This window comes from Stenella coeruleoalba (genome assembly GCF_951394435.1).
Source record: "Stenella coeruleoalba genome assembly, chromosome: 1".
In the NCBI taxonomy this organism is placed as follows: domain Eukaryota; kingdom Metazoa; phylum Chordata; class Mammalia; order Artiodactyla; family Delphinidae; genus Stenella; species Stenella coeruleoalba.
In genome coordinates, this window is record NC_137169.1 from 161,768,000 (window position 1) to 161,787,281 (window position 19,282).

Below are 19,282 nucleotides of genomic sequence, written 5' to 3' on the forward strand. Positions count from 1 at the left end.
ACTTCACCTAGAACTTCACCTCCAGATCCGATGCCCACAACCTGCCTCAACACAACACAACATAACCACACATGTAACCTCAAAGATGAAAGGAAATAAAGAATAGCTACCTTCCCCTACCCCCATTAAAAAATGAACACCCCCCCATGAAATCTGTTCTTAAGCTCATATTGAGATATTTTTGTTTTATTGGTAACTGACTTATGATGAGGAAATCGGAGCTGGATATGGTAAAGAGCAGAGAGGTAAATGGCAATCATCCCCCCATACCCCAGGACTAAAAATTTGCTGAAGAACCCACAAAGTAGTAATTCACATGCAGTAGTTGAAATTAGTGCGTAGGTCTCAGACTCCTACACTGTGCTTTCTTTTGAGAATTCAAAGCACAAGCCCACCTTTGACCTCAAATGTGTCTGCATTTCACTGACTGGAAATTGAGAACTCTGGAGTACCCCCTCTTGGGGGAGAAAATGAGATCCAGAGGGGAAGCACTCTCTCAAAGGGAGGAAGAGGTGGGATTAGCGCTCAAGGGTCCTAATTCTTCCAGGTTCTCTCCGGTCATCTGATTATCTCCATCCCTGAAAACAGTCACCAATTCCCACTCATTCTGGGGAGTGGCAAGACTGGTGCTCAGGAAAATTGGCCAGTTGGGTTCCATAATATCTTTATTTTAGTTTGTGCAAACCCTGGGTTTCTCCCATTCTGTGGACTGTCAGAAGAATGGTGTGGGAAAGGGACAGGTCAGATGTATCTCCTCTCTCCACCAAGCTGTCCAAACCTGTTCCATTCACTCACCTGCTGAAGCTCTGAGGCTGCAGGTAGATGGGGTTGAACCGGTAGATGCCAGTGGTAAGGTTCGTATAGTGTCTGCTGTCTGTGTTGCCAATACAAGTACCTAGAAAGGAAGAATCAAGAGGAATGGGGCTTTATGTGAGCAGCCAAGCCAGGGAAGTGGTGGCAGGTGGGCTACCTGGGAAACTGGGACCCCTGTGTCACCACAGAAGATGTCTGGCCCTTCCTTGGAAGGCTGAGACTATGAATTTTTGTCCTTTAGGCTACCCATTCTCAAAACCTTTCTAAAACACCACTTCAGCCAGGAACATGGGCTATCTTCCCAAAGGCATTCATGAGACATCCCTTGAATGGTCCAAAGTGCCCTCTCTCCGTGATGACCATGGAGGCCAACAGCATCATTTCATACCCATAGCCAGGTTACTCTAGAAATCTAGATATCCAGAAATCTAAGTACATCTTCCTTATTGCCTGAGTTTTCTTGTATATCACCCAGGTCAGAAATAAACACTCTCTGGGGGAATTTTACTGCTATAAAATGCAATCTTCTTCAAGTAGAACATAATTTCCTATTATTCTTGTCCTCTGAAGGATGACTCTGTCTTCCTAGAGTCAAACTTCAGGTTTGGAAAGTCCCAGGATACTCTCTAGTGTCCCCCTCTCCTGAAGGTAGCAGGTCACCCCATTCCCCAGTAGGAGTGTTCTTTAAAGAAAGACCCCCTGGAACATCAGTTAAAGTGTGGTGGGATGATCTGCGATGGTAATTTGTGTTTTGTTCTACTTTTCACTCCTGGTTTTAAATGGATAATCAGCCCCTTCACAATTCCTGGCTTTGGGGATTTCTGCCAGTTGATGCCTGCCTATCTTTATTCTGTAAAAGCCCAACTCTGTTGATGGGATTATGGCAGGTGCCCCAGAAAGGAGAGGGTAAGATAGGGAGCCTTTGAGGGCCAAGAGAGGAGAATCTGGGAGTGTGCAAGCGAGGGTTCCTAGGTGGTGGGGACCCAGGCCCCGCTCTGTGGCAGGAGTCCAAGCAGGTGGCAAATCTCAGAGGGTACATTCAGGGTATGTTCTTGGGTCTAGAGTCAAAGATCTCACCCCCTGGACAGGCCAGGGAATCCGAGGAAATCTGCAACCTGAAGTGACCTTGTGGCCAGGATAATGGATGTCTCAGAGGCAACCACAAGGACCGATGACCACAGACTAAGGGATCCTGATGCTATGCTGTCGCATAAGACCCCAAGGGCCTGATTCAGGTGGTGGTGGTGGTGCTTGGAGGCTTCAATAATGTCTGAGGTTGAATTTCTGAGGAGTGGATCTGATTTAAGTTGATTAAAAAACAAGGCTGCTCTTTTTCCCCACACCCGAGGAGCTTATGGGTGCAGAATTTCACTGTAATCTCTTTAAGGGCCCATGCCTAGCACAGGGGCAGGTCCTAAGTATTAATATTAGCTTAGAAAATGAGAGAATCCATGATTAAAGCTAGATAAAAGGAAAGTGAACACAGGTCTTCACATCAGAGCATCTCTTCCTCACATCACAGACCACAGATTCTCAAACTGTGGTCAGTCATCATTCCAGTGTCAGAATCCCCTGGAGTATTTGTTAAAAAGGCAGATTCCAGGGTCCTCTCCAGAGCTGGTTAACCTGAATCCTTGGGAGTGGGTCCAGGTAATCTGCATTTTAATAAATTCCCTAGGTGATCCTCTTCTCCTGTTAAATTTGAGAACCACCGTCTATACAGCATAGACTTGGAAGGTACGTCAGAAGACTGGGAAAGGGGTGTAGCGGCGCTGCTACTGGGAGAGGTGAAGGAGGTTAATTCAGATGGTACAGCCAGGAGGAGTTTCTGGGCTGCGGATTTTGAGCTCTGTTGCTGAACTGCTATCCTAGAATGGATCAAAACCAGATGGGGAACCTGGCCCCCTCTGGGGCTCCTCCAGAGGAGGGGGAGTCGGAGCCGATCCTCTCCTCCATGCCAGACTGGCTGGCCTAGGTTAAGCAAGGACCCAGGCTTGGCTGACCTAATTTATTGTTTCTGATCCTTTCCTGTTTGCTTTTTCACTTCTACTCAGAGGGGAAAATACAGCTCCAGTCCCATCAGGAGAGGAAGCAGCCAGCTGTTTCCAGGCTGAACAGCTGGGGTGGGGGTGGGGCAGTGGATATTAGACAGGATACAGTTCCAGCTCCCCCTCCCCCCAGCCACAGCTGATGAAGTCATTACCTGGGGCAACAATGTTGACTTCCGGGAAGACAGACTGTATGGTCTGGCGGAGCAGCTGGTAGCCCAAGGCCTGATCATCAGAGGGGCTGACAGGCAGGGGGTCAAAGGCATTCAACACGTGGAACTGGATCCGGTCATCAGCCACAATGTCCTTGGCTAGTTTTAGGACCTTGAGGGAGGAAACAAAGGGAGTTCGATTTATTAATCTGCTATCCAAGTACTGTATGAATTTAAACAGTCTTGATTTCTCTCCAGCAAGGCAGAGCCCTGGAGTTTACAGAGGAGACTCATTTTGGCACTGGGACCTCAATTTCAGCCGACTGGTTGTAGGAGATAGAAGGGCTGGTCTTCCTGGAAATCTACAGCATGGTAGATTTAGGTTAAATGTTTGGGAGGTTGCCTTAACAGCCACGAGGCAGGTGGGGGATTGGAAAATCAGGAAATTGGGTCCTTTCCCTTGGGTTGAGAACCATGGGCTGGGTGAAAATGTAGAAGAGACAGCACAGTGGAAATCTCAACCATCTCGAGACAGGGGGATAGATGTGATGACCTCACTTCAGCCAGGGAGAGTCTCTGACGGATGGTGACAGGGTCATATACTTTCTTTCTTTCTTCTCTCTGGGCATCCCTGCTTCCTCTTTGAAACCGACTGCACTGGAGCCAGGAAGATGAGCTCAACAGACAAGAAGTCAGGAGTTGGGGGACTGGTATTCAAGTTTTCCCTCTGTGCCTCCTTTCCTCAGGAAGGAACCTGAGGAAGCTTCTAGAAAATTCAGTCTGAAATAACTAGAGCTGAACTCAGCAAAAGTCCTGGTCCCAGGCAGGATGTAGACCAGACCCTGAGGATCAGGTCCCGTGGAGCCATGTGGGAATGGACCAGGAAGCTGACTTAGGGTGGCCCCCCAAGCCCACTCAGCCACCCAGGGAAAGTCCCAGCAGTAGTCTCAACCCATCTGATCAGCAGTTGTTTTAGAACTGTCTCTGCCCTAGAAAGGGGAGTGTCTGTCTCACAGCTTGGGGGCATTATCTCAAGAAGACCACTTTTAGGTCAGTGTCCCCTAGAAGCATGCTATGAGCTGAGTCTGGGAAGAAAATGAGGGTTCCTACTTCTGGCTTCGAAACCACCATTTAAAGCAAACCAAATTCCCTGCTGTTGGATTAGGGGTAGGAGCCAATTCACTTGTCAGAGCTTATTTTCACTCTAGCACTTATGTCCCTAATACTCTGCTACAAGAATTAATATATAGTCTGGATATATTCTTGACCCACTGGAAAGGTTCCTGAAGTCATCCCCAGAAGTGTCTGCTGCTCCCTGTCCCAACTCACTTTAAGGTTCCTGCCTCCAGAAATTGAAGACGGCACACAGATTGGACCACCCTCAATGAGCACAAGAGCCCAGGTTTCCCACCAGCTGTTAGGATAGGTCCTGACCCAAACACCTCATTTTTGTATTTCTAGTACGAAGAACATAAAAGGCATGCAATGAACGTTGGATACACACATTTTAAAAGATGTGAACCCATAAAAGTAACAATGGGAGTTGTCTCATTAAGGAGCTTTTGCCCAAGGTTTATCCAGTTGGTATTGCTGGGCTGGGTATCTGAACGTGGTCTGACTTCACCGGGATGCTGCTTTACTGCTTCCAAAGTACCTACAGGTTGAGGTGGCGTGGAGCAGAGCCAGCAAGAGCGTGGTGTGCATTTAAGATGGATTCCTTTGTGGTATGAATTTTGAGCCAGAATTTGAAGGAAGGATACGAAACTGATGGAGAAGAGGCAAGAGGCAGTCTGAGCATGGAGAGGGGCATGTACAAAAACTGAGGAGTAACACCGAACTTTGTGCCACAGACAGCCACTTACTGCTGTGTGATGTTCGGCAAGCTGCTTAACCTCTGTGCCTCAGCTTGCTCGTCTGTTAACAGGAGGATAATAGTAGCACCTACCTGGTAAGGTGGTTGTTACCACTACTGGAATATATGTAACGTGCTTAGGCTGGTTCCTGGCACTCCATGTATGGTAGCTGTTATTTGCCTGTTTAGAATGGAGGGACCACCCTGGGCAATAATCAGAGGCACAAGGATGGGACTAAGAGAAGGGACTCATCAATGGTAAGAGGGACCTCAAGGGTCACTGTAGAGCACATTGATCCCTCATTTCTCTGAGCTCTTTTCTATTTTATGCGAAGCTGTATTTTCCTCTCAAGTGAATGATAAATTCGTTGAAGGCAAGGACAATGTGTACTTAAAATTGGTAAGGTCTTTTAGAGTTAGCAAGACCAGCTTCTATCCTACTGAAAGGCTGTTCATTAGATCGTCTGTGACAGGCTGTCATCAGCTTGTCCTTGAATATTTCCAGGGGTGGAAAGCTCACCGTCATGTGTTTTAATATATTCCACCTTTGAACAACCTGTTATGAATGTCTTCCTAATAATGAACTGAGATATGGCTTCCTGTAGCATCTAACCTCCCCCCCACCTCTTTTTATTTATTTTTTAAATATTCTGTAGAGTCCACAGGATAAAATAGTACAAGACACATCAGCAGGATTTCATCTCTGTTGAGATTAGAGGCCTGTGCTCTTGCTACCTGAATGCTGCCCCCAGGTCTTTGCTCCTTCTTGGGTTTCAGTTTGATCGCTTGCTTACTGCTGTCTCTACCCACTAGCACCTAAGCCCCTTTAGAATGGGAATCTTGGCTTGTTCGCCATTTTCCCAAGTGCTTGGAAGAATGTCTAGCCCATAGTGGCCACTCAATAAACACTTGGTGAATGAATCAGTGAAGGAAGAAAGGAATTTTCTGTAAAACACTCTAGATAGGTGGACATCCAGCCTCTGAGAAGCTCATTACCATCCAAGATGCCATACTCCAAAACTCTCCTTTAAGTGGGGGCTCCCTGAAGTATCTCCCAGTGGCCTTATTTCTACTCCCTGAGGCCCATGCAGAACAAACTTTCCTTTCTACATGGAAGCCTGTTACATTTCTGAAGGCACTTGTTCCGCACAGATGGGTGCCGGAGACCTATCTACATCCACGACATGGGAGAGACCAGCTAAAGATGGAGGAAGAGGGCTCTGGGAGCCATTTACGTTTCCATCGGATCCAGCGCAAGGCTCTGCACCCTCGGCCCTCAGACCAGCAGGGAGTGTCCCTGATGCATGGAATGGGGCACGAGGGAGAGGAGTGACCAGGACAAAGAGGTGCTGCGTGCTTTTGGGATGACAGGGGCTTTGCATTCCTCCCTGGGGCAGTTGAGCAGGATGGGCCTAAGGATTCCGGAGATTTCACGAGATAGGCCGGGAAGGAAGGCCACTGTGGCAGGGGACTGGAGAGGAGGGAAGAGTGCCAGAACCTGGGGAGATGAAAGCCCCAGCTGGTGGAAAACAGCCCGTGGAAAGGGCATGGAGTTGGAATGAGGATGGAAAAAAAACTGGTGGAAAGAAGCTCAGTGAGGGGAATTCAGTGATTTCCTGGTCCCATGAGTCCCCAGGGAGAGGACAAAGGTTGGCACTGGATGAAAAGCAGCAGAGCCCAGGGCTTACACTGTCCCAGATCCCTGCCAATGCTGGGTGACTCTGGGCTGGCTGTCAACTCATCCCCCCAACCCCTGCAATGAGGGGTGTGCCTCCCGCCCTGTGTGAGGACACACAACATCCTCTGTAGGGAAGGCCCCAGGGAGAAAGGACCACAGAAGTCTAAATGTGGCAGACCCTCGATGACCTGACCCTTACCTTGCTTAATCCTGGAACATATTATTCATCTGACAGTTGTTAGGTTGCTTTTTTTGATCCTTTTCAGAAGGATCAGATTTACCTTCGAAATTCTTTTTAGCTCAACCTGATGTTTAAATAAGCTAGCCTTTCCTACAGATGTCAAACATTCTGTGTATTTCTTTTCACCCTTTAGCTTTCAGTTCAAATATCACATCCTTAGGGAAGCCTTGCCTGACCCCACAGACAAGGTCTGGTTCCTTGTTATATTCTGTGATAGCACCCGGCCCCCTTTCCTCATAGCACTCATCATGGTTTGCAATTATACATTCATTTTTATAATTTTAAAATTGATATTCATAGCAGAACATTGCAAGGCGCTGTCCGCAACCCTCTTCTCTCCAGACTTCACACACCCTTCCCGCGGGATTTTATTGGCTGTAGAGGTTTCAATTAATAATACTCCAGCCTCTATCTCTAGTTCATTCTTTCTCTAGATCTGAGGTATTTATACTTGCCTATTAATATATTAGAAGCTTCTCAAATTTCTAAACCCTTTTATTTCTCTGTGAACTTGCTCTTCTTCCTGAATTCCCAATCTTGGTTAAAGGCATCAGCACCTGGCCAACTACCCAGGTTTAAAACCGTGGGGCCATCCTGTCTTTCACTCACCCCACATCCATTACACACAGCGACCTGCTGAACCCAACTCTCACACCCACCTCTGGTGGGTACCTTCTTCACCCCATGACCACAGCCTTAGTTCAAACCTCTATACCCACTGCCTGAGATGTTGTAACAGCTTAACTGTTTCTTCTTACTCCAGGGCTTCCTCAGCATCACCACTAGCACTGTCTCCCTAAAAAAGAATCTGAGTCTATCACAGCCCTGTTTGAAGACCTCTGAAAGTTCCCTTTTGTCCACAGATTAGAGCCCAAACTCCTCGGCATGGCATACAAGGCCTTGATCCCCAAACTACAACTCCATTTTCATCTTCCATTACTTCTCCCCCAAGTTATCCAACTCTTTAGACTTTATTTGAATTCTGAATGTCTTACTTCTAGCAAAGTCCTATTTGTCTTTAAGTCCCAGTTCAAATTTCTAGTGATCACAAAAGACTTTCTTGATCCTCAGAGGTAGCATCAGCCCCCTTCTGTGCACTGGTCCTGTGGTAATTTGTTCAGCCCTATTTGTTATAATCCAAGTATAGTGTAGTGGCTAAAAGCACAGACTCCGGAACTAGTGCTGGATGTATAATCCTGGGCATGTTATTTACCTCCTCTGTTTATCTGTGCCTCTGTTTTCCCTGTTAAATGAGGATAATATATTTCCTACTTCATAGAGTGGTTGTAGGGATTAAATGAGTACATGTCTACCTGAGAACAGTGCCAAGAGCACAGAAAGTTCACTGCCTGTGTTTGCTACTATTGTTATCATTTCCTATTTGTCACTTATTATTATCATTCATCTCCCATCCCCAGACTCCAAGTTCCCCCAAGCCAGAGATCTCCTATCCCAGCCCAGCACCTGGCACATAGGAAGCCTTTGAAAAATCATTGAACAAATGAGAGCCTGGGCCAGCCCTGGGATTGCAGCTCCACCGCAGTCCCGACAGACACATCTCACTGATGCTGACTCAGTTGTCAGGAACACATGGTACGTACCTCCTGGACTGTCTGTGCAGGGTGAATTCGGAAGTTGACGGTGGCCTGGGCCACAGGGGGGATGACATTCACCTAGAGAGAGACCCACAAATCCTGGCTGAGCCGACTTCAAGCCCCCCACACCTGACCCCTGCCCAGGAAGTGCCAACTACCACCTGCAAGGGGAGAGGAAGCTGATTTGATTGAAAAATCCAAGGCTTAATTTTTTCAGTCAGCCCCTGTCTTCTCTGGGCCCTTGACATGTGTTCAACGCTAGAGGTGTGTCTCTGCTTCAGGCCAGACTTTCATGCTTCTTGGTCCTGGAGGGGGTCACAGAGAGATGCTCAGAGAAAGACTGCTTTCTCTGGGAGTGCACGGACACCTCTGCTTTGGCCCCATGCAGTGTCACAGGCAGTCTTCTGCGTGTGCTCTTTCCCAGGGCACCCAGGACATTTCTGCAGCGGTCAGCGTTAGTCCTTACTCAGGACAGGGCACCCAGAGCATCTGAGGCCCCATCATGGCTCTCAGGGGGTTGATCATGATAATGGTGGTGGTGACGGTGATGGTGATTTCCCACATCCAGCTGCAAAATTTGACTCTGTTCTCTGTTTGACCAGGAAAAATCCAAGACTAATTGGAGAAGAGAGTTAAGCTATGGAGGGAATTTTTCCCCAGAGCCCGCGAGAGAACAGATTCCCCAATTGCCTATCTTTCTTTGAACTGGTATCGTGCAAAAAAAGCACCAGGCTAGGGACAGGAGAACTGGCTGTTATAAATTAGCCATGTGATTTTGAATAATGACAACCTCTTTGTGTCTCTGTCTTTCAATTGGCAATTGGGGCAATAATCCTCTGTGAGGAGGACCAAATGGAATAACAAATGTGAAAGTATTCTGGACAGATAAAAACACCATTCAAATGCAAGGACACAGTACTGTTATTTTGGTGAACTCTCTAGGCAGCTGGTGAAGCCAGCTCGGGCCTGGCTGACACGCCAGACACACTCGGGCCTGGCTGACACACACAGTTACGTCAGGAGTGAATTCTGAGGCACCATTCACTTACACTCAACCCGGGCTGCACAGTACCAGGGCTCCACAAGGCCACACTGTATTCTAGGTGAATGGTGCTCCTTGAATGTGTGCTGGTGGTACTGGTAGAAATTGGAATGGTCTAACTCCTTTCCAGATTTCAGAAAGGCCTCAGCCCAGGCGAGCTAGCGTGGCTAGTTCAAACAGACAAGCCCCTTAGTGGCTGGTCCAACTGGAAGTAGACCAATTTGCTGAAAAGTAGTTCTTGGAAAAAAAATTATCAAAGTAGTGGTTCACCTGAAACTTATTTCTATAAAATGTAAACCTCGGGCGTTTCCTGGTGGTCCAGTGGTTAGGACTCTGCGCTCTCACTGCTGAGGGCCCGGGGTTTGATCCCTGGTCGGGGAACTAGGATCCCACAAGCCTCGCTGCGTGGCCAAAAAAAAAGTAAACCTCATAGAATTTACGTTTGCAAAGGCCACCCAATATTTACTGTATTTTGGGGAATGACAGTGTATGTATTTTAAGTGTTATGTATATCACAAATGTTATAGATTTTTTAAATGGCAGGTGAGTTTCTCTCATTCAATTCAGGGTAACACTAGGGGAAAATATATTCATCATTCATTAATTTGTGAGGTGAATAAATCTTCCAAAATGTGAGGAAGAATAATACAAAGGTGGTAGGGAGGTTGGGAATCTTTAAGCCTATGTGACCAAAATGCTAAATTAATATATTACATGTTGAATGAGTATAGGTCACAAGAATTAACTCCCAAATAATGCCTCTTCACACCAGCGTAATGGTTGTTTTTTTGAAGGGGTACAGACCCAGAGAACCTGAGGGGGCCCCTGAAATGCACATATATGAAACTTGCCCAGCAATTTCACGGAGTTTGTAGACGTCAGCTTAGAACGCTTGCTCTTGAGGCTTACCCATCTGATGACACAGGACAGTTCAGCACTGGGCCTTCCTACTATTCAAATTGTAACCAGAGAAGGAAGGAGAAGCCAGGAGATAAAGCCAAGGGATGGAGGGGTGTGTGGGAGGAACCAGGTGGTGTTACCTTGACCCCTGCATTGAACATGGTGAGTGCCGTGGTGGTCCTGACCAGTGCATTGGTTATGTAATTCCTCTCCATCAACCTAAAGCAGAAGGACTAAGGTAAGACATTGTACAATGGAAAGAAAGAATGGGTTGTTGGACTACCCCCTTTCCTGAACCTTGGAGGTCTTTAAGACAAGGAGGGATGTCCTATGTACGAATTAGATGTAGTGTCTGGTGGCTGAGGGATGGTTCGTCAGGCCCAGTTAAGCCAAAGAGAGGGGACTGGGAAGTGGGTAGGTTTGGGGTGGGGGATATGAGGGACAGAAAGATAAAACTTTACCTGCTTACAAGGGGCTGAAATAGCCACAGGTTGCTCAGGACTATGTTGGTCGGGAAGGGGAACTGAAAGGGAAAGCAGCAGGTCAGCAGGATTTCAGAGGGGTCAGCATAACAGGCTCACTGTTCTGGGGCCTGCGTCTCTCCCTACTTTGGATCTGCCTTGAGGGCACTTGGCAGTAGCCTCAAGGATGAGTGGGAACCAGCTCCCTCAGGCTGCCCGGTGTTAGATCTCAGGTTCTCAGCCTGAGCACCAAGAGCCCCAAAGAACAAGCTGGATCCCCACATCTTGGGCTCAGCCACAGGCTGGGAACAGGGGAGAATGGGCAGAGCACTGGTCAGCAGTAGGGCTCCTTTATTACTCGAAAGGCAACTTCTCCGCCACCCTTTCTTCCTCTTCCACAGCTGACAAGGGGTCTGCGAGATTCCTTCTCATACCTCGTTTGCCAGCTGCTGCAATGCCATCTTGAACGGCCCGCCTCCAAACATGTTTGGCATTGGTGTCTGCTCCAGTCTGGAAGAGAAATGGAGCTCTCAAGACTCACTCAACTCAGTCTAAGACCAGCAGAGTCTGAAGAGAAGGAGAGAGATAGGATGTTTCAACAGGCCTGGCCAGGAGGCCTCCCACTCACCTCCCCATCACCTCCACCAATCCAACCGTTCCAAGATCTCAAAGCACAAGTGGGGCTGTCCCTGTCTACCAAGCCCAAGGTAGGCACCCCCAGTCTCATTGCACCTACCACACTGCAGCCAAATTGTCAGTCTCTTTCGCTAACTGTTGAGTTCCTAGAGGAAAGGGACTGTCTGTATGCCCATCACTGGGCACAAAGTCTTGAACATGGTAGATAGTTAAATATTTAAATGAATGAATATAATTCCTCTTCCTACTCTGCAAGAAAACCGGCCAGAGGTAAGCTCTGCTGTTATAGACCCGGACCCACAGCCAGCAGCCTTTATTTGCCTTAGTTATCTTGCCAGGGCAGGTGGAGAATTTAGACAGTTCTTTTCCAGCTTGTGAGCTCTAACTTCAGGCCTGGACTTTGGACTGTTCCAGCTACCTAACCTAGCTTTTGCCTGCTGGCCCTTACTTGCCATAATGGATAGATCCTCTTCTGATGTCTAACCCACTGTCCTTCCCGCAGCCCCCATGGCGGCTTCTCAGCCCAGCTTCAGGACAAGAAGCTTAGCTTCCTCACACTCAAAGTGGGAAAATGCCAGGTCTTCCAGCCTGAGTCTGGCAAGGGAGCAGGGCCAGGAATTGCTTACCGGCTGACAGCAGCTGCGAGGATGCCAATGCTTGTTTCCTTTGGAGGAGCTGAAGAATGGCCTGGAGTCATGTTTACTTGCAGCATGAGGTCAATTGCACCCTTCTCGGAGACTGAAACCCTGTAGGAGAGGGTCAGAGAGGGCCCTCCTGACCTCCTCCCACCCTGAATGATCCCATAGGCCCCAGGCCCATCTGTGCAGTGTCCGGTGGGCCAGGAGGTCAGCTTCATGCTGCTTAACAAAATGTACTCTAGAGGAGGAAGGGAAAGGGAAGCCCAGACCTGGTCGAAGATCGGGGTGATTAAAGCAAGAGGAGTAAAATAAAGAGTTGTTTCGCATGGTCTAGAGACACCAGGCTGAGGTCAACTCTAATGGGGTGAGAACGCCTTCCAAGCTGGGGGCTGGGGTGCTTTACTCACATGGCAAAGGGCTTCTGGAGGTTGGGAATGAAACCATCCAAGATGAAGCTCCCCTCATCCACAATGAAGGCTAGCTGGATGCCCCTTGCCTGTAGGAGGGCTGAGATCTTCTGAGCCCCCTTTACCCCTGATACCTGCAGACATTGAACCCAGAGCCACAGTCCTTCTCAGCCTGACCTCCAGAGGTAGCTCATAGAGACCCATTCAGCATAGCTGGGGGCTCCAGAGCCTCCCCACCCAGGCTTCTTCCTGGGGGGCAGGGCCCTTGACAATCCTGCCTCACAGAATCCTGGAGTGTCAGAGCTGGAAGGGCCCAATGCCCCTCATTTCACAAGGGAAGAGACTGGGACCCAGAGCGTGAAGTGATTTGCCCAGGGTCAAAGCAAGTGGCATCACTGGAAATAAAACACATTCGTTGATCTCCCTGTTATTTCTCTTCCCATCACACCAGTCCTTCTCTAGGCGTATCTGATGGATTACGTGCCTGCCTCAGGTATTACCAGGGAGTCTGTTAAAAATTCAGATCTATGCATATCACTAAGTGAAAGAAGCCAATCTGAAAAGACTATATACTGTATAATTCCAACTATATAACATTCTAGAAAAGACAAAATTATAGAGACAGTAAAAAGATCAGTGGTTGCCAGGGTTTGGGGGAAGGAGAGAGGGATGAATTGGCAGAACACAGAGGCTTCTTAGGGCAGTGAAAATATGTATGACACCATAATGATACCATATATGTTATTACACATTTTTCCAAACCCATAGAATGTACAACACCAAGAGTGAACCCTAATGTAAACTATAGCTTTGGGTGATTATGATGTGTAGGTTCATCATTTGTAACTAACATACCACTCTGGTGGGGGATGTTGATATTGGCAGAGGCTGTGCATTTGTGCAAATAAGGGAAATCTCTGTATCTTCTCATTTCTGCTGTGAACCTAAAACTGCTCTTAAGAAAAAAAGTCTTGGGCTTCCCTGGTGGCGCAGTGGTTGAGGGTCCGCCTGCCGTTGCAGGGGGCGCGGGTTTGTGTCCTGGTCCGCGAGGATCCGCGTGCCGCGGAGCGGCTGGGCCCGTGGGCCGTGGCCACTGGGCCCGCGCAGCGGGAGAGGCCGCAGCAGTGGGGGGCCCACGTAACGCAAAAAAAAAAAAAAAGTCTTTAAAAAACAACAAATTCGGATCTATGGCACAGAGCCCGGGCATCTGCATTTTGGTCAAAGTCCTTAGATATTTCTGGCGACAGATACACAGAGAAGTTGGCAAATTACCACGCCATATCCTGGAGACAGTGCAGCCGGGCAAACGAGACCAGGGCGAAGCATAATCCCTCCCCCAATAGGGGACCCAGAGATAGGTATAGGATGAGGGGGTTCTACCTCCTCATCATGGCCCAGAGCGATGAAGAAAGATCTTCGGGGGATGTAGTTTCTGATCAGCAGAAGCTCCAAGGCCTGCAGGATTGCCTGGGGGACAGAAGGACAATGGAAGAGGAGAAAGGCTTATTCTCTAAGGTGTGGCACCAACGGGCATCAGAGACATTTGGCTGCTGGCAATAGGGCTGATGGGACTAGGATGTGATAGACTCTCTTTGGAGAGAACAAATTAAAATGGTCCCAGGGGATGGGATGTACGGAAGCAGAGCTCTGCATGAAACTTTTACCACCTAGAGAAAAGCATAAATTTATCAGTGTCAGAGCTGAAAGGGTACCTGGGGATCATCTGCTCTAATCCCTATTTCACACTTGAGAAATCGGGGCCTAGGGAAGTAACAAACTGATGACTGCAACCGAGGTATCCTGAAGCCTAGGTTCTTTCTACCATAGCCTCCTGCCTCCCAGGGGTTAGCCAAGCACCCCCCTCCTGGGTTAATCTTTAGGACTCCAAGGCAGAGGGAACATAGCGTTTCAAGACCATAAGAGAGTTCTTGTTGTCCAGTGTGCCTCGACCATAGATGAAGCCATCACTCTCCAACCCAGAGAACGGGGGCACGTCCCAGCCTTCGTCAGGGGCAGGCACCACATCAATGTGAGCGAGGAGCATGTAGGGCTGCAGGCTGGGGTCCGAGCCTTGGACAGTGAACAGGTGGCTGTACTCTCCCACAGCTTCATGCTGGATAAAGCTGGTTTTGAACACAGTAGGAAAGACTAGAAGCAGAGAGATGAAAAGCAATGAGAGAAAGCCAGATTCAACAGTTGCTTTTGGTTTTCCTACCATTTGATTCTCCCTGCTTTTTTCTTTTCCCTTTAAAACATGCAGCCTCCTTTAGGAAGCCTTCTGGTACAAAGCCAGTCTGATTCCTGATTTGCCCAATCTCTGAAATACCTCTTCCCTATATTATAATGTGCTATTACTGTGTAATAACCTGCATATCAAGACCCCACCCTTACGACAGATAAGAGCTCAATATCTGGCTTGGTCTGACCTCTAATGTTGTCACAAATACACGTTACAGGATGACGGAGATGAAGACTGTGTTAAATTTTAAATATAATAGGCCCCAGTATCCAAATTACTTGGAACCAAACGTGACCACTATATATATATTAAAAAATCAGAGATAGTTTTCTTTTACAAAATAATACTTTTAATGTTTGTGTTATATGGAGATAAAAGATTATTCTGTCTAGCATATGACCACAATTTTGTGTGCAGGTGTGGGTGTTCCCAGGGTCAACTATTCTGGTTATAGATAAGTATTAACACAGGCGGCCTTAGAAACATGGGAGAAAGAACTTTGATCTCCCTCTGGGCTGTGTTGGAAGAATCCATATATACCTCTGTGGATACCTAAAACCAACCAACCAAACAAAAACAAAGAATATGCTTTTTTCTTGTCAGCCAGCTTACCTAGTCTACTCTTACTGTACATTTCTTTCCTGATTTTTATTTCCTATTTAGTGAAGACTTTCAGCCTGCTGGATTGATCCCAGATCCACCCGTCCCCAGAGTGTTAGAGAGGGGGCTACTTGCCGTGCCTTTGCCAGCCCCTCCCGCCTGAGACTTGAGGGGGGCTGTTTTTTATTTGATTTAGGAAAGTGGCCTCATTACTTTCCATGAGCTTTTTCTATGGGGAGGGGGAGCTCCAAGTCTCCTTTTTTCCGTTGACCCATATTTCTTTAGCTCATGGGCAGTGGGGTAGGGGGAGAGGACTGATGTGATAGTTCAAAGCTGTCGACTGCCTAGAAGCTCAGAAACGTGTTAGTAATGAATCTGGAGTAGGGCTTGGGTAGGTGGGATGTGCACATGTGTGGGCTGTAGGTATGTGTATGGAGGTAGGAGTGGGAGGAGCATGGAGCATAGTTCTGGCAACTATGGGAGAAGGAATTCCTAGTCCTACCTTTTGATTAGATTATATGTATTGACTGACATATTTAGGGCAAAGATTGGGAGAGTTCAAACTCCAACCCAACAGCTATGTGCCTTGGTTCTTCAAAGGGCAAATCTATAGTCTCTACTCTGTGTCCACTCTAAGTCCTGGACTCTCCCTTCTATTGCTCCCCACTGTGTACAAACTTTGGTCAAAAGAGGCCCATACAAATTAGGTTGCCCGTGGTCAGTCACAAATTAAACTTCTTTATCACTTCGTAAAAGCACCGTGTCTCCAGCGCTACCTCTCCTGCCCCTTGTGCACAGTTTGTGGCTGACCTTTATGAATGTATTCTCCAAACTGAGCCAGGGCTGTCGTGTTGAGCTCCTCGGGGCTGAAAGACACTGTTGGAATCTGGACGGCACCTATCAGAGTCAGAGATGGAAGATGATAACAACCATTGATTTTTCCACAGCCCTCTGTACATAAAAAGTTCTCTTGCATTCATTATCTTATGGTGGAGGGCAATACAATCCTTTGAGGTAGGCACTGTCGTTTTCCCTTATTCGAAACTGAGGAAACAAGCTTACAGGCGTTAGGTGAGCTGCTCAAGACCGTCCAGAAACAAGCAGTAGAACTGGGATTTAAACTCAAGTTCTTTGAATTTATTTAGGCTAATATGGTTCTTAAAGGAAAATAAAGTCCGAGATGGGATGGGGTGGGGGAGGTCAGACAGGAGTAGATTTTATATCCTGACCCTGAGTGGGAAGCTGCTATAAATTGCTTCTAAGGTCTCACTCTGCCTCTGAAGCCACCCTCCCTTCAATGAATCTAAGGAGCCCGCTGTCCTGGGTCCCTACGAGAATGAAGCTTTGTGTGCTTTTCTGTACAGAGAGTAGGCATATTCCTCTTAGACTGGCTCATCCAGAGTCTCACTGTTCTCTCAGCCAAGGCCAGCTTTTTGGGCACATGATGCCTGGGAAGGGGTGGATTTAGAAGCTCCCAAACAAGCTCTTCAGTCATAAACAATCTCATCCACTCTACCCGGAAGTCTCAGTTGCTGAGTTGCCACTAGGTTGATCCCTTGGTGAAGGCTTTACATTCTTAAAGAGTTCCACTATCAAATGCAAACAGCGGGGGGGGGGGGGGGGGGGGGGGGAGGGGCGCAGAAACACATGGATCATGAAATTATTTGATTAGATGGCTGTCCGAAAACACTGGGAACAAATGCACCCAGGGCAGCTTGATGTCAAGGGAGGGCCTCTGACTTCTGTACTCAGTTTTGCTAAGAGTCAACCCTGCGTCATAGCCTACCACATAGTTGGGGAAGCCAAGGTTCAAAAAGACTAAAACTGCCTACATGAGATGGAGAGGCAGACTCAAGTTCTGAACTCAGGTGTTTTGTCCCCTGCTCAGCATTCTAAGCCATGTTGCTATGAGGCCCCTTTTTTAGGTTCTAATCTAGCTTTTGCTTTCTTCTGTGCAGGGAGACTCTAGTGAGCTGCTTGCCCAATGCCCTTCAGAGAACTATTTATACTATGATGCTTTGGGAAAGCCCTGCTCTGCCTCCCAGGCCTATCGCTCCAGCACAAACACAATTTATATTTAACAATGAGGGCTAGCTTTTGCATCTGCCGGCACATGTTTACGTAGGCAGTTTCTTTTAATCCATCACTTAATGGAAGGGAAAAGACTGGCGTTAAGCCCAATGGTGAGGAAGGATCTCATTATACCACAGGATCTAGCACTCAACAGAAACTTTCTTCTTTTCTCCTGGAAAATGCAGATTGGGAAGGTAAATAAATTTTTAGCCTTGGTTTGCGGTCTAGGGGAGAGATGTCCTTTAGGAGAAGAAATTAGGAACATCTCACACCCCGGCAATACTCCCACACCTCTTTTTGGAGCCATCTAGAAACTACAGGCACTAGATGTTGTCACCCAGTGCTTACTCCAAGGTGCGGGGTGCTGGGGAAGATCATTTAACTGACCTAAACTTCAATTTCCCTTATCTGTAGATAAAATTCAGATTATTTAGTCTTAAGTGATTTAACAAGTGAAAACTCTCAAAGTTAAAAGCTGTTGTATTTTTTTTTTTTACTCATTACACATTTATTGTACATTTTCACAATCTGGATTTGCCACAGAACTGGGGGCATGGGGTGAGGGAAGGGGGGGCAGGGGATACTGGGATAATATGAGGGGTCTAGAACACAGCACCCTCACCCCCAGCATCTCTCCCTGCCCTTTCACACCACAGCTTAGATCTCCCTACTCCCCCTCCACACAGAAACCTCGAGTGTGGGGGGAAGAGTTTAGGGGGTCCCCTCCAGTGTCAGGTTAAGGGACTGCACCCTCAGATCCCTAAAATTGTGCCATTTAAAAAGACGTTAGACCCTTCCTTTATCACTTCACCTAAGGAGGAGACCTGGAGAGGGGCAAGAATCCCCATCTTCCAGCAAGTCCTACATTGGCAGTGATCAGTACCCTCAGCCTGAATTCAAGGGGGCAGTCAGAGGAGCTGGGCAGTGATGGGGTAACACCCCCCAAATGAGGGAGGAGGGTATCCAGTCCAACCTCCAGCAGGGGTGGGGCCAGAGATTTCACGCAGGAGTTGGAGGGATTCTTTGCCCTGCCCCGTCCTCCCCAAGGCAGTGATGACCCCCTGACACACTGGCAGCCATCTCTTCCAAAAGAGATGAGATTGTGGCCAAACCCCGTGCTCCAGGCAAGCGGAGGTGGGGGTGGGGTAGTGTGGATAAGGGCAAAGTTGAAGCTTCCAGGGTAGGCTGGGAACGCTGGAGTCCCCAGAAGCCAGGTCTAGGAGAAGAATGGGCTCCCCAAGCCGGGCACGAGGTGCCGTGAATGGGGCCAGGGCTCGGCGGTGGGGTGTTGCGGAGCTCGAGCTCGAGTAGCCGACCTCTGTGGCGGCAGAAGGGAGTCGCGGGTTGGCCCGAGGAGACAGCGACCTATATATGAGAATAAGTGGTGAAGGGGACCCAGGTTCACCTTTCAGAGCCTCCTTCATTGCGACGCGCTCCTCTTGGCTGAACTGAGAAGGGATTCGCGGCGCCCTCTGATGCCCCTTGCCCTTGCCCCGCAGGCCCTTCGATCTGGAGACGGCGGCGATACCTAGCAGTAGCACAGCCGCCAGGGTCAGGAGGCAAACGTACGGCCGAGCCATGTTTCTCTCAATTCCTCGCTGCCAGTCGGCGGGCTGGAGTTTGGACCTAAATACCCAGCCGGCGATCTTCGGCCTGTCACTGCTCTAATTCCCGCAACTGCCTTAGTCTCACTCCATTCCCAGGGCTGGCCAATCATCCCTTGCCTGGAGTTGCAGGACAACCAATCCACGGGACGGCCCCGCCCCAGGCCCGCAAGGCCTTTTGGGGGTTGTGGTTTCTCGCCCTGTAGCTCGTAGCGTGGGGTTCCAGGCAAGTTAGTGCAAGGTCTTGCCTGCACTTGATCTTCTGCTTTGAGATACTCGTAAATCCCTTTCTAGATGACAACA

The 19,282-nt window shown here is 48.2% G+C and overlaps 1 protein-coding gene across 2 annotated transcripts in view; it reads right to left on the reverse strand.

Annotated features, from left to right (window-relative positions):
• Window positions 1–19,067, reverse strand: part of PM20D1 (peptidase M20 domain containing 1) — a 33,599-nt gene extending 14,532 nt beyond the window's left edge. For both annotated transcript variants that reach the window (XM_079939572.1, XM_079939571.1), the window contains exons 1-12: window positions 18,781–19,067; window positions 16,113–16,199; window positions 14,379–14,611; window positions 13,844–13,930; window positions 12,464–12,597; window positions 12,045–12,164; window positions 11,217–11,292; window positions 10,783–10,844; window positions 10,462–10,540; window positions 8,386–8,457; window positions 3,017–3,185; window positions 796–895 (exon numbers count right to left, since the gene is read on the reverse strand). In XM_079939572.1, coding sequence (XP_079795698.1) covers window positions 796–895; window positions 3,017–3,185; window positions 8,386–8,457; window positions 10,462–10,540; window positions 10,783–10,844; window positions 11,217–11,292; window positions 12,045–12,164; window positions 12,464–12,597; window positions 13,844–13,930; window positions 14,379–14,611; window positions 16,113–16,199; window positions 18,781–18,955 — 1,394 coding nt within the window. In that variant the 5' untranslated portion in view covers window positions 18,956–19,067. The remainder of the gene's footprint in view (window positions 1–795; window positions 896–3,016; window positions 3,186–8,385; window positions 8,458–10,461; window positions 10,541–10,782; window positions 10,845–11,216; window positions 11,293–12,044; window positions 12,165–12,463; window positions 12,598–13,843; window positions 13,931–14,378; window positions 14,612–16,112; window positions 16,200–18,780) is intronic.
• Between the last annotated feature and the right edge of the window lie 215 nt (window positions 19,068–19,282).